Source organism: Microtus pennsylvanicus, chromosome 3 (assembly GCF_037038515.1).
Source record: "Microtus pennsylvanicus isolate mMicPen1 chromosome 3, mMicPen1.hap1, whole genome shotgun sequence".
NCBI classification, from domain to species: Eukaryota; Metazoa; Chordata; class Mammalia; order Rodentia; family Cricetidae; genus Microtus; species Microtus pennsylvanicus.
Window position 1 is genome coordinate 61,016,043 of NC_134581.1, and position 13,931 is coordinate 61,029,973.

General features: G+C 41.9%; 1 protein-coding gene across 2 annotated transcripts; it reads left to right on the forward strand.

Annotated features, from left to right (window-relative positions):
• Positions 1–45: 45 nt before the first annotated feature.
• Positions 46–13,855, forward strand: Senp8 (SUMO peptidase family member, NEDD8 specific). 2 transcript variants are annotated; one of them, XM_075965646.1, is made up of 3 exons: positions 46–125; positions 11,146–11,250; positions 12,618–13,855. In XM_075965646.1, the coding sequence occupies exon 3, from the start codon at positions 12,654–12,656 to the stop codon at positions 13,296–13,298; it is 645 nt and encodes a 214-aa protein (XP_075821761.1). In that variant the 5' UTR covers positions 46–125; positions 11,146–11,250; positions 12,618–12,653; the 3' UTR covers positions 13,299–13,855. The 2 variants fall into 2 exon arrangements, with proteins under 2 accessions (XP_075821761.1, XP_075821762.1); XM_075965647.1 differs by lacking the exon at positions 11,146–11,250 and having other exon boundaries at positions 58–125.
• Positions 13,856–13,931: the final 76 nt, after the last annotated feature.

The window sequence follows — 13,931 nt, forward strand, 5'->3', positions numbered from 1 at the left end:
TGCTTCTAGGCAGAAGTGTCGTAAGGTTGGAGAGGCAAACTCTGAGTTTGCGACCTTAGGTCTCATTATCCGGCCAGCACAGAGATCCCTGAAGGTTGGTTGGGTTGGTGAGGCCTGAGGAATAGGTAAGATGCCTCCTCCCCACTTGGGTTTGTCTCAGTTTGTGGAAACAGTGAGTCGCTTCGCGGTCCACGCAGACTCTAGCGTATCCCAGCCCCTTCCCCATTCTGCGGCTGGATTCTCAGCGCCGCCCCTTTCCACACACGCATGCCCCCCCCTTGTCCCCGCCCTCGAGTCCAAGTATTTCTTTCCATTCATTCCAGACTGTTCACTGAGTTGCTTCGGTACTGTAAGCCCCAACATATCAGAAGGAAATGAAATAATCTCAGTTTTTCGAGGCGCTGTGATGTAGGAAACAAAGAATCCTCAGTGGTAACACAATAAAATAACACAGGATGATCTGAACACAAACTGGGGGAATCCATGATTGCAGAGGACTTTTCCCAAATAGCTTTCAGGCCTGTTGGAAACTTGTATTAGAACCCGTAACTAGTCGGAAGAAAGTGGGAAAAGTAACATGGCCATGAGAATGGCTAGTACAAAAAAAGCATGTGATAGCCACCCAGAAGACTAAAAAGCAAGGGGGTTGCCATATACCTAGCGTATACCGCCGATTAAAACAACCAGACCATGTGGCGAGTTTGAGGCCAGCCAGAGTAAATAGCAAAATCTTGATCACAAGAGAAAAAAAAAACTTACTAGAACGAGTGAGGGAAATGAAGAACCAAATGTAGGCACAAAGGCTGTCTTAAAAGATGACCGGTTACCTGAATTGTCTGGCCTGTAATCCCAGCTCCTGAAAGAGTAAGACAGTTGGATCGCTAAATAGGAAGCCAGTTTTTTTTTTTTAAAGGCAGATGTGGTGGAACACGCCTTTAATCCCTGCATTTGGGAGCAAAGACGAGCCAGCCTGGTCTTCACAGGGAATCTCAGGCTAGCAGGGATACATAGTGAAACCTTGTCTCAAAAAACAGAATAGAAACCAGGCGGTGGTGGCGCATGCCTTTAATCCCAGCTCTCGGGAGGCAGAGACAGGCAGATCTCTGTGAGTTTGAGGCCAGACTGGTCTACAAGAGCTAGTTCCAGGACAGGCTCCAAAGCTACAGAGAAACCCTTTATCGAAAAAAAAAATAGTTTAGCTCAGTTAGTAGGACAAACTCTAGGCTCTGGTCGGTCCTTCCTGGGGGTGGGCTGAAGGTTTGACACGGAGCCTGTTAGTGACAGGAGGGTGAGGAAGGGCAGAGAATAATGGTAGAACACCAGCCTGTCCATTAGCATCGCCCTGATGCTACTATTTTTAAGTAAAACCAATGTTGTTGTGTCTCCCTCCTCCCCCCATCACCATTAAACTGTAGTTCCCCAGGCAACCAGTGATAAGGGTGAAGTGGTCGTGAGAACTGGGAACAGAAACGAAGTTAAGCGAGTTGATCTCACAACCTTAAAGTTGGAATCTTTTGACAAAGAGCTGTAGATAAGATGAGGAGCTTGAGCAGAATATTGAAAGAAACAACTGCTCTGGGAACTGAGAGAAGAGAAGCCTCTACTGCCTTCCAGTCAACACTGTTCCCTGTGCAGGGGAGGCAGGGAGGAGGCAGGAGGTTTGTCCCTAGGGCTCTGTGCATGCTAGGCAGAGCTCTGCCACTGAAGTATATCCACAACCCTCTTTCTGCTTTTTGGTTTTGGTTTTGTAACAGGGCAGGCATACCTTGAATTTGTCCTGTAGTCTAGGAAGGCCTTAAACTTTCAGATCCTCCCTGCATCCACCACCAGTTCTGCGTCCCATCCCCAATCCTAATCAGATCCACCTCAGTTACTGCCCATTCCTCTTCCTGACAGCCAAATTTTATAAGCTATGTGCAGTCTTTTGGTTTTTAGGGGTTTTTTTTAATGGTTTCTCTGTGTAGCCTTGGCTATCTTAGAACTAACTTTGTAGACCAAGCTGTCCTTGAAATCACAGAGATCCACCTGCCTCAGCCTCCCAAGTGCTGGGATTAAAGGTGTGTGCCACCACCACCCAGGGCTATCTCCAGTCTTAGAGCTCAAGAAGCATCCACATTTTTATCCACTCCCCTGAGACATTCCTATACACTGCCTTGACAATTCTTTTTTTTTTTTTTGGTTTTTCGAGACAGGGTTTCTCTGTGGTTTTGGAGCCTGTACTGGAACTAGCTCTTGTAGACCAGGCTGGTTTCGAACTCACAGAGATCCGCCTGCCTCTGCCTCCCAAGTGCTGGGATTAAAGGCGTGCGCCACCACCGCCCGGCTCTGCCTTGACAATTCTAAGTGTCTTGCTAATTTATTAATCATCTAAGAACAAGATACAAAGATATTTAAAACGCAGCCCTCTTAGAATCACAAAGTATAATAAACGGCACTCAGGAAAGAGCTGTATAAAGCCCAAGAAAGCATGGCTGCTGTATATTAGCTAGGGTTAATCAGAAAAAAAAAAAAAACCTGTCTATCTGCCTCCAGATAAGAGTGTTGTCTGATATGGCAGCAGCGCAGTATGTGAAGTAGGGATGGGAAAAAGATGAAGATGATAAAATGTGTGAATATATTATGAGGGGCCTTGACTTCTACATCACAGAACTTAAGTTATCTACTTTAAGCAATTTATTAATATAAATGACAAAAACTCTTAACCTCTTACAATCTAGAGTCCTTTGGCAGTTTGGTCTGTCAACCTGATCTCAGAAAATTCATTTAAGGGTATACAATAAAATACTTAGAAATAAGAAGCCAATGTGAAGTATTTAAACACCTTAAAACAAGTAGTGTAATTACAGATGTACTTCTTTATGCATTAATTAGCATGTCGCAACAGGCCTAATTATATAATATCAAAGGAGTAATGAGTATAAATTATATTGAGATACCTGCAATAACTTTACTATAATGTAAAAATATCAGATTTTGCCAGGCGGTGGTGGCACACGCCTTTAATCCCAGCTCTCAGGAGGCAGAAGCAGGCAAATCTCTGTGAGTTCGAGTCCAGTCTGGTCTACAGAGCAATTTCCAGAACAAGCTCCAAAGCTACACAGAGAAACTCTGTCTCAAAAAAACAAAACAAAAAAAAATCAGATTTTTAGTGACAAAGACATACTGCTAATACTACAGTGATTACCTACAATTATTGAAGAAATGCTAACTTTGAGCCAGAATTAATTGAAAATTAAAGTACATTTCTTCCTAGTCCAAAGTCTTTGAACCCTTAAATTTTAATCACACCATGCTCTGTTGATCCCTAGTTTCCGAATACCCCAGTGGTATAGTTCCAAGCAAGAATATGGCACATCAGATCCATGTTTGGGAAAGGTCATAGGTTGGGGTGAGGACAGGGAAGTGGTTACTTTTCTGTTTCTTCTTTACCCCTGGGGCATCAACTAATCCAATAATAACCCACTGTTCCCTAATAGCCAGAACCTTCACTGGCAGTAAACTTGTGAATGCATATATATGTAATTACAATTCTAGAAGATTATTCAGGACAGTAAATTGGAGCTTTTGTTGAAAATATATATGCTAAGCTGAAGATAATGAGATGTTAAAGTTTTGTAAGAATGTAGTTACAGTTCTATTTGGAAAAAAATTAATGCAGAATCATACCTAGGTTAATTGTCAAAAGGGAAGATAGAGTTGGGAGTGGTGGCAAAGGCTTTTGAGCCCAGAATATAGGAGGCAAAGGTAGGAAGATCTCTGTGAGTTCAAGGCCAGCCTGATCTACAAAACAAGTTCAGGACAGCCAGGGATATATATATATATATATATATATATATATATATATATATATCAAGACCCTGTCTGGGGATAGTAGGGTAGAGATGAAAGGATTAGCTAATCACCTAATTTTGAAAAATTGCATTGACTCTTGAAGCTCAATAGAGTATTGACTGTCTATTCTCCCAGCTCTTGAGAGGGTAAAGATGGAGGATCCTAGAGAATTTGAGGCTGGCCTGGGCTACATGGTGAGACTTTGTCTCAAAAGAAACAGAGACAGGAAGACGAATGGAAGGAAAGAAACAGAACAAAACTAGATTGGGGGAAAAGTATACCCCGGTTGTACTTTGTATGGTCAAGAGGTAAGCACAGCCTTTAGTATTGTTAGTACCTTTGTTAAGTAATGACCTAACTACATGTTCAGAGGTTATTAATAACAGCTTCCCGGTCATATTGCTTCTATCCATGTGTTCATTTTGGACTTGAAGTCAAGACACCTGTGGATCAGCTGCAGCCATGCCACCCTCCACAAACCAGAGCTTGTCTGATCTCAGAAGCTAAGCAGGATCAAGCCTTGTTAGTAGTAAGATGGGAGGACATTTCTCTTGCCAGTCCTTTCAACACCTAAAATGAGTAAAATTCACAAAAAGACCCTTATGGCCCAGATAACCTGTCTCCTTCAGACACTAATCAGTGTTAGACAGTGTACCAAGTTAGTGCTGAGATCCCAGTTAGTGCTTATTAAGTATAGTCAAATCATGAATGTGGGATTTTGATATGACTAATCATAATGAGAAAAAATCCTTAAGTTCCAGAGCCAGGTTCTCTGAGAAGCCTTCTCAGAGAGACATAACTAGCCTATGTTGACTTTCTGTCTATCACAGGTTTGCAGAAACAGACTCAGCACAGACTAAAAACTCAAGCTCCATAGAGTGTGAGGTTTGGCTATCTGTCCCTTTGTGAGGTGAGGGATGGGAACAAGACCATCTGATGATAGAAATAACACTAAAAACTAGTGATGCTTTTTAAGCATTTTCTTACCTGGAGAAAATCTTCATAAGATCCTTTCTGTGACTTCCAATTAAATGGCTACCTCTCCTATAATTATCTATTATAAAGGGACTATATCATACTCTGGGCACCAAGAAACCCTCAGTTGTCTCAATTATAGCTATTATCTTGTGTATCTATATTACAGGCTCAAAAATCTTAGCCCTACCCTCTATTGGAAGAGGTGTGTCACTGGGAAGTGGTCTTTGAGGTCTAAAAAGCCCATGCCATTCCCACTTTGCTCTTTCTGCCTCATGGTCCTGTCTCAAGAATCTCTCGACTGCTGCTCCACCACCATGCTCCCTGACATGATGGCCATCGACTCTAACCTCTCAAACTGTAGCTCTAAATAAACTCTTCTATCAGTTTTATTGGCCATGGTATCTTACTTAACACAGCAATAGAAAAGTGACTAAGATAAGTAATGCTTTTAGAACTTCATATTTTATGTTTCAGTTTTTCTTCAGTTGGAACTTTTTAAAAGGTTTTTGGGGGTGGGCTCATGGAGTGACCGTGAACCCAGGCTAGAATTGAACTCATGATCTTCCTGCCTGTGCATCCTCAGTAGTAGAATTATAGGCATGTGCTACCACACCCAGCAGCTGCAGAACTTATTTTAAATCATTTGAAGTCCAATTTTATTTTCTTTGTCACCCTCATAGACCAGTTCACATTTTCAAGCTATTAAGAATGCCATCTTGAGATGGGGAGATGGCTCAGTAAAGCGCCTCCCACAGAAACACAAATACCTGTGTTCAAATCCCCAGCACCATTGTAAAACAGCAGGCATGGTGCACAGCATAATCCAGCACTTGATAAGAAGTCCAGAGGATCTCTAGTTCTTACTAGCCAGCCAATCTAGGCAAGTCTGTGAAGTCTCAGTTCAGTGTGATTCTATCTCAGTAATAGGTGACAGGCCATTGAGGAAAACACCTAACATTGACCTCTGCCCTCTACCACACAAAGGCCCAGAGCAAAGGCTAAACTAGTGGTGCACGCCTTCAGTCCTAGCATTTGGGAGGCTGAGGCAGGTAGATCTCTGAGCATTCAAGGCCAGCCTGGTCTACAGAACAAGTCCAGGAGAATGGAAACAAACAAAAAAATAAAATAAAAAAGCTTGAGCTTTCTCTCTGACAAATCTGGTTTGGGGGTGATTCTTTTCTAGGAAAGTGAATATTTAATGACACATTAGATGGTGGACCTAATCTTTTTATATTGTTTTGTTTGGGTTTGTTTTGATTTGGTTTTTTGAAACAGAGTCTCTCTGTGTAGTCCTGGCTGTCCTGGAACTACTCTATAGACTAGGCTGGCCTCAGACTCAGAGATCCACCTGCCTCTGCCTCCCAAGTGTTGGGATTAAAGGTGTGCACCACCATATCCAGCTAGATCTAATCTTCCTCTCTTTTTTTGTTGTTTTGTTTTTTGTTTTTCAAGATGGTTTCACTGTAGTTTTAGAGCCTGTCCTGGAACTAGCTCTTGTAGACCAGGCTGGTCTTAAACTCACCTGCCTCTGCCTCCTGAGTGCTGGGATTAAAGGCATGTGCCACCACCACCCAGCTAGATCTAATCTTCTAAGGCTTGTAAAAGCCAACTTATTTTCAAGTCTTATTTTTGAACCATCTCTCTAGCCTCTGGATGTAAAATTTTTGATGACATGTTAGATATCTAGGAATACCTTCTGTTGTAATTTTTATCTTCATTTTCCAGTGACAGATACCATATAACAAAAATTGTCTATTAATAATCTCACTTTACAAAAGAGGAAACTGTGACTTAATAAAAGTAATTTATTTATGGTTATATAACTGATGAGTAACAGAACCAAATGTGTTTAGGTTGAATGTTTAGAGTTCTTTTCTTGGCCAGAGTAGTTTGGCCTAAGCTTAGTTCTATTTTCATTATAATTCAGGGAGTTAATCATAATCACGCTGTATAAAATCAAATCAATCTTTGGCCTACATACTTGATTTTTTTAATTTGTGTGTCTCTGTCTTTCTGTCTGTCTGTTTTGTCTGTGTCTCTTTGCCTGTGTGTGTGTTCAAGGGTACAGAGAAGTGAGCATCAGATCCCCTAGAGTTAAAGGCATTGAGTATGCTGAGTTCTTCACTCCAGACCTCTGACAGAGTAGTAAGCACTCTTAATTGCTGAACTATCTCTACAACCACCACACTGGGTATTTCAAAACTCAGACAAAACACAAAACTTTCCCCTCAGTTTTTGGTGCTGGGGATCAGACACAGGACTGTGTACATACTAGGCAAACATTCTGCCTCTGAGCTAATCCCTAAACCACAAAAACTATTTGAATAAAATGTGAACTTCACAGGGTAAGGTAGCTCATACTTGTAATACCATCACCCAGAAGGCTAAGGCAGGAGGATCGGCCTAAGTTTGGGGCCATCTTAGGCTTCATGAACCCTTGCATCAACAAACCGATAAGTAAAGTAAATAAATAGGAAAAGTGTCTCTAAGTATGTAGAGACTCTTGAGTGTGCCTGGAATGAAGTGGGACTAGATGGAGTGTAAACACAGGTTAGAAGATGATTAGATGGTAAGTGGTAACAGACTGAACACCATGTGGCGTCTTGTAGTCACTTTTTCCAAGGTGAGGCAAACTGTTATTCGGGTGCTTTTCTTGCAAGCTTCTATCTCTAGGTGGCTATTAAGTGGGGTCATGGAGAGCTAAGAGCTAGACAGCTCAGATATTTACCAAGTTGTATATCCTGACATTCACCCCTATGCTGTAGTTATTGATGTTATAAAAACCAGTGATTCTCAGCCTTCCTAATGCTGCAACCCTTTAATACAGTTCTTCATGTTGTGGTGACGCCCCCAACGAGAAAATTATTTTGTTACTACTTCATAACTATAATGTTGCTACTGTTATGAATTGTAATGTAAATATCTGATATACACGATATCTGATATGCGACCCCCAGGATGGTTGCAACCCACAGACTGCCATATAAGAAGACATGTGTCCAGAAGCCTAGCTTGACATATGTGACTAGCCATTCCCCTTCATAGTAATTTTTTTTCTTTTTAAGATTTATTGCCAGGCAGTGGTAGCACACACCTTTAATCCCAGCACTCGGGAGGCAGAGGCAGGCAGATCTCTGTGCGTTCTAGGCCAGCCTAGTCTACAAGAGCTAGTTCCAGGACAGGCTCCAAAGCTACAGAGAAACCCTGTCTCAAAAAACCAGAGAGAGAGAGAGAGAGAGAGGTGTGTGTGTGTGTGTGTGTGTGTGTGTGTGTGTGTACACGCATGTGTGTACTTTTTCTTCAAGCACACCAGAAGAGGGAATCAGATTCCATTACAGATAGTTATGAGCCACCTTGGTGGTTGCTGGGAATTGAACTGAAGACCTCTGGAAGAGCAGCCAGTGCTCTTAACAGCTCAGCCATCTCTCCAACCCAATAAGGTATTTTTATATTAAGTCCAAGCACTTAGCCTCCACCAAGTTGCACTTGACAAACAAACTATACTGTCATTTGTCATCAGGCTTAATTTTTTTGTTTGTTTTGTTTTTCGAGACAGGGTTTCTGTGTGTAGCCCTGGCTGTCCTGAAAGTTGCTTTGTAGAGTAGGCTGGCCTCAAACTCAGAGAAATCCACCTGCCTCTGACTCCCGAGTGCTGGGTTTAAAGGCTCCGGCTTAATAATAGTAAAAGGATCTTTTGGGGAGTAGGGGTTGGTTTTTCGAGACTAGGTTTCTGTGTAGCTTTGGAGCCTGTTCTGGATTGCTGGATTAAAAGTGAGGATCATTTTTTTGTTTTTTGTCTGTTTGTTTTGCTTTATTTTGTTTTGTTTTGTTTTGCTTTTTTCAAGACAGGGTTTCTCTGTGTTTTGGAGCCCGTCCTGGAACTAGCTCTTGTAGTCCAGGCTGGCCTCGAACTCACAAAGATCCACCTGCCTCTGCCTCTCAAGTGCTGGGATTAAAGGCGTGTGCTACCACTGCCCAACTATAAGGATCATCTTTAAAACAATCTTATTTGAACTTTTACATCTGTCATAAAGATGATGTGGAATGCACAAATTATGGTGTACCATGTTTGCTCTTATGAAAATATCTTGGAAAAAAAACTTTCAAAAGCCTGAAGTGGTAGCTCATGCTAATAATCCCAACTCATGGGAGGCTGAGACAGGATTACTATGAATTTGAAGCCAGCCCGAGCTACAGGGCAAGTACCAGGCCATCCTGGGTTATAGTGTTATACCCTGACTCAAAACACAAAACAACAATAATAATAAACTATTAGATGTTAATACAAAGAATGCTGTTACCTCCCTGAGTAAGCATTTTCTCTTTGCCTTATGGACATTGTGAATATTTAACTTAACTCTCTGGTTAGCTGCCAAAAGCTTAGAGCCAAGTCGGTGGCTCACCAATAACCAATGTGCTCTATGCCTCGTTAACTTCACCCCTGACTCCAGTTTGTCTGAACTCTAGCTATTTTTTCTTTCCTTCCTTCCCCCCCTGCCCCATTTCTTGCTTTTGTGCTGGGTGTATATGTATGCAAAAATACATGTAGTTTCTCAGAAGCAGCCTTATATTGTTTTTTAAGTCGTTCAGATTATCACATGCTGTGTGTATATAAGACTGTCTTCTACACATCGTTAATCACCTCATTTTACTTTAACAGTTTTTCTTGAAAGGTATTTTTTGTGTACAACTCTTTAAGGGTTTGGTTTGGTTCATCAAAACAAGGTTTCTCTGTATAGCCCTGACTGTTCTGGAACTGGTTCTGTAGAGCAGGCTGGCCTTGAACTCAGAGATCTACCTACCTCTGCCTTCTGAGTGCTGTGAACAAAGGTGTGCGCCACAATGCTTAACTTTGTGTACAATTTTGTAATTTTGTGTGGTTTGATTACATGAAATTGGTTATGTCAAATTTGCATGGCTTTAGTAGTATAACCAAATGATAAAAATACTTGATCTAATGGTCAGAATTGGTTAAATTGGTATCATCATTCTGTGTTCTTTTTATTTATTTATTTATTTTTTCATTGAGAAAAGAAAGAAAAAAAAACAAGTTTCCACCTCCTCCCAGCCTCCCATTTCCCTCCCCCTCCTCCCACCCTTCTCCCCCTCCTCCCACCCTTCTCTCCCTCCTCCCACTCCTCTCCCCCTCCCTCTCCAGTCCAAAGAGCAGTCAGGGTTCTCTGCCCTGTGGTAAGTCCTAGGTCCTCCCCCCTCTGTCCATATCTAGGAAGGTGAACATCCAAACTGGTTAGGCTCCCACAAAGCCAGCACATTGCGTAGGATCAAAACCGCGTGCCATTGTCCTTGGCTTCTCATCAGCCCTCATTGTTCACCATGTTCAGAGAGTCCAGTTTTAACCCATGCTTTTTCAGTCACAGTCCAGCTGGCCTTGGTGAGCTCCCAGTAGATCAGCTCCACTGTCTCAGTGGGTGGGAGCACCCCTTGTGGTCCCGACTTCTTTGCTCATGTTCTCCCTCCTTCTGCTCCTCATTGGGACCTTGGGAGCTCAGTCCAGTGCTCCAGTGTGGGTCTCTGTCTCTATCTCCATCCATCACCAGATGAAGGTTCTATGATGATATGCAAGATATTCGTCAGTATTGCTATAGGCTAGGGTCATTTCAGGTTCCCTATCCTCAGCTGCCCAAGGAACTAACTGGGGACCTCGGCTTGGGCTCCTGGGAGCCACTCTAGGTTCAAGTCTCTTGCCAACCCTAAGGTGGCTCCCTTAACTAAGAATTGTGCTTCCATGCTCCCCTATCCAACCTTCCTTTATGACTTCTCGAATTTTGCATGCAAATGGATGGAAATAGAAAACACTATTCTGAGTAAGGTAACCCAGACCCAAAAAGATGAATATGGGATGTACTCACTCATAATTGGTTTCTAGCCATAAATAAGGGTCACGGAGTCTACAATTGGTGATCCTAAAGAAGCTAAGTAAGAAGGTGAACCCGCCGGGCGGTGGTGGCGCACGCCTTTAATCCCAGCACTCGGGAGGCAGAGGCAGGCGGATCTCTGTGAGTTCGAGGCCAGCCTGGTCTACAAGAGCTAGTGCCAGGACAGGCTCCAAAGCTGCAGAGAAACCCTGTCTCGAAAAACCAAAAAAAAAAAAAAAAAAAAAAAAGAAGGTGAACCAAAGGAAAAACATATAGTTACCCTCTTGGCTATGAGAAGTAGACAAAATTGCCGGGAAGAAAATTGGGATCTTGGGGGTGGGGTGGGATGGGGGTAAGGGGAGATGGGGAGAGAAAAGGGAGAAGGGGAGGATGGGGGGAACTTGGGGGAAAAGGAGGATCATTCTGTGTTCTTATATTTTGCTTTGTTTTGTTCTTTCAGTCTGCCTGTGATCCTTTTCCTGGTCTGTGTTTTTAGAAGTTCTGCTGAGTGATCAGGCTACTGCACAGCAATTAACCGTTACCTCAGTTGAGTCTTTAGGCTCAAGTAAGCCATCTTGCACACCTGCAGATTTGCCTGTTAGCACACCCTTGATTGTTTCACAAGGATATTAATTCCCATGAGACATCTTGTCTATGTTTCCTCTAAGTTAACCAGCCTGTTATTTAAACAAATGAATGTGAATGGCTGTTTTGTTTCCATCCCTCATTTGCTATAATTGTTTGTAATACTAGCTGGATTTTCTGACTGTATCTATAGTATTAGCTCGTTGATAATATGAATATTATGTATACAATGTTTTTACTTATTTTACTTATATTAAATGGACTTATTTAATCCTAGTACTCAAGAGGCATAGGCAGGTGGATTTGTTTGAGCTCAAAACAAACCTGATCTTCGTATTGAGTTCTGGGCCAACCATGTCTACATAGTGAGAGCTTGTTTAAAATAAATAAACTCTTTAATTATCTTCAAGGAAATTTATTTGGCCAATTTTGCAGAGTTATATAATGTTCCTTTTTAAGATGCTGTTTTAACCAGTCACCAAAACCAAGACAGTAGGCCAGAAAAATTGATTATCAGGAAAAGGCACTGCTGTGCAGTCCTGATCACCTGAGTCACCCTGACCCCTCATTCTGGAAGGAGTAAATTTATTCCGGCAGCTTGTCCCTTGATGGCCACATGTGCATCATGGCATGTGCATGACCACATGTATTCATTAGAGTTAGAATGTGTTTACTGCTCTGTTTTTTTGCAAAAATCTCAGCTATAATTTTAACCAATCTCTCTCTACATTTAAATATAAAATTAAAATTCTACACTGCTTGAAACTTTTCATTTTTATTCTAATTGTTCATATCCAGTATATAAGCTAAAGTTCCTTTAGTGTTTTTTAATTAATTAGTTAATTTTGTTAGTTTGGTTTTTCTAGACAGGGTTTCTCTGCATATCCCTGGCTGTACTGGAATTCGCTCTGTAGACCAGGCTGACCTCGAACTCAGAGATCCGCCTTCCTCTGCCTCCAAGTGCTGGGATTAAAGATGTGTGCTGCCACCACCCAACTTTAGTGTTTTATGATGTCAGCATTGTTGGAAATTATTGATAAAGACTTTATTTTTTTTAAATATTTATTTATTATGTATACAATATTCTGTCTGCATGTATGTCTGCAGGCCAGAGGAGGGCACCAGACCTCATTACAGATGGTTGTGAGCCACCATGTGGTTGCCGGGAATTGAACTCAGGACCTTTGGAAGAGCAGGCAATGCTCTTAACCACTGAGTCATCTCTCCAGCCCTGATAAAGACTTTATAATTATATGTCATCTTTACAATAATCCTGTAAGAGTAGCTATTGTTTTATAACCTAATATCATATTCAACAGTAAATATTGTCTTCTGACTCTCCTCCAGTTTCTGGGATTTTTGAGAAGCCCTGCTCAATACAGGATGGACCCAGTAGTCTTGAGTTATATGGACAGTCTGCTGCGGCAGTCAGATGTCTCTCTATTGGACCCTCCAAGCTGGCTCAATGATCATATTATTGGGTTTGCCTTCGAATATTTTGCCAACAGTCAGTTTCATGATTGCTCGGACCATGTCTGCTTCATCAGTCCCGAAGTTACCCAGTTCATTAAGTGCACCAGCAGCCCTGCAGAGATCGCCATGTTCCTCGAGCCCCTAGACCTTCCTCACAAGAGAGTTGTATTTTTAGCCATCAACGATAATTCCAACCAGGCAGCTGGGGGTACCCACTGGAGTTTGTTGGTTTATCTCCAAGATGAAGATAGCTTCTTTCATTATGATTCCCACAGCAGAAGCAACTCAATCCATGCAAAACAGGTGGCAGAGAAACTGAAGGCTTTCTTAGGGAGCAGAGGAGACAAACTGGTCTTTGTGGAAGAGAAAGCCCCAGCTCAACAAAACAGCTATGACTGTGGGATGTACGTGATATGCAACACCGAGGCCTTGTGTCAGAACTTCTTTAGACGACAGCCAGAATCCCCACTGCAGCTACTCACCCCGACATACATCACAAAGAAGAGGGGAGAATGGAAAGATCTAATCACCAGACTTGCTAAAAAGAAGAAGTAGCTACTGAAGAAGTCTATGAAGTCTCCTCTTTCTGCCCTTCCCTGTGGTGACAGCCTCAGTGCCTGCGGGAAAACCACTAGTAGATGAAACTTCACTATTCCTACTTTTGTTTTCTTGAAAAAAAATGTCAACCTCTGCATTATCTGAATGGGAAGTTTCACTTTAACCCCGAAAAGAGCAGTCCATTCTATGAAAATGTCTTGAACTTAATGTACCAAAACCTTAAAAAAAAATAAAAACACTCATTACACAGTTTCAGGGAAGATTCTTCTTTTCTTCTTGCTATAACATTAATTTCCTTTTGGTCTCTCCTCTCCTCTGGCTTACTCTAATGGAAGAGCAACGTTCTAAAGCAAACCTATGACATATGGAGTCTAAGACGTGCATGAAGAAAACAGCAAAAGAAACAAAATCTTGTTGCAAGCCATTGATTGGAAGTGGATCATGATCTAACTCCATTTAGGGCCTTCATATTATAGAAATAAGACAATTCTGATGCAAAGCCTTTCCCATCTGCAAATATTTAATAAAGATGACTTTAGCCCATCTTCTTCTGATTCCTGGAATGCTTTAAGAAAGGGGAACTTCATTAAAAATAAATGCCTGGGCTGGAGACATGAGGTAGCAGTAGAG

Coding starts and splice junctions, on each gene's coding strand:
- Senp8 (XM_075965646.1), top strand. CDS start 12,654: ATGGACCCAGTAGTCTTGAGTTATATGGACAGTCTGCTGCGGCAGTCA.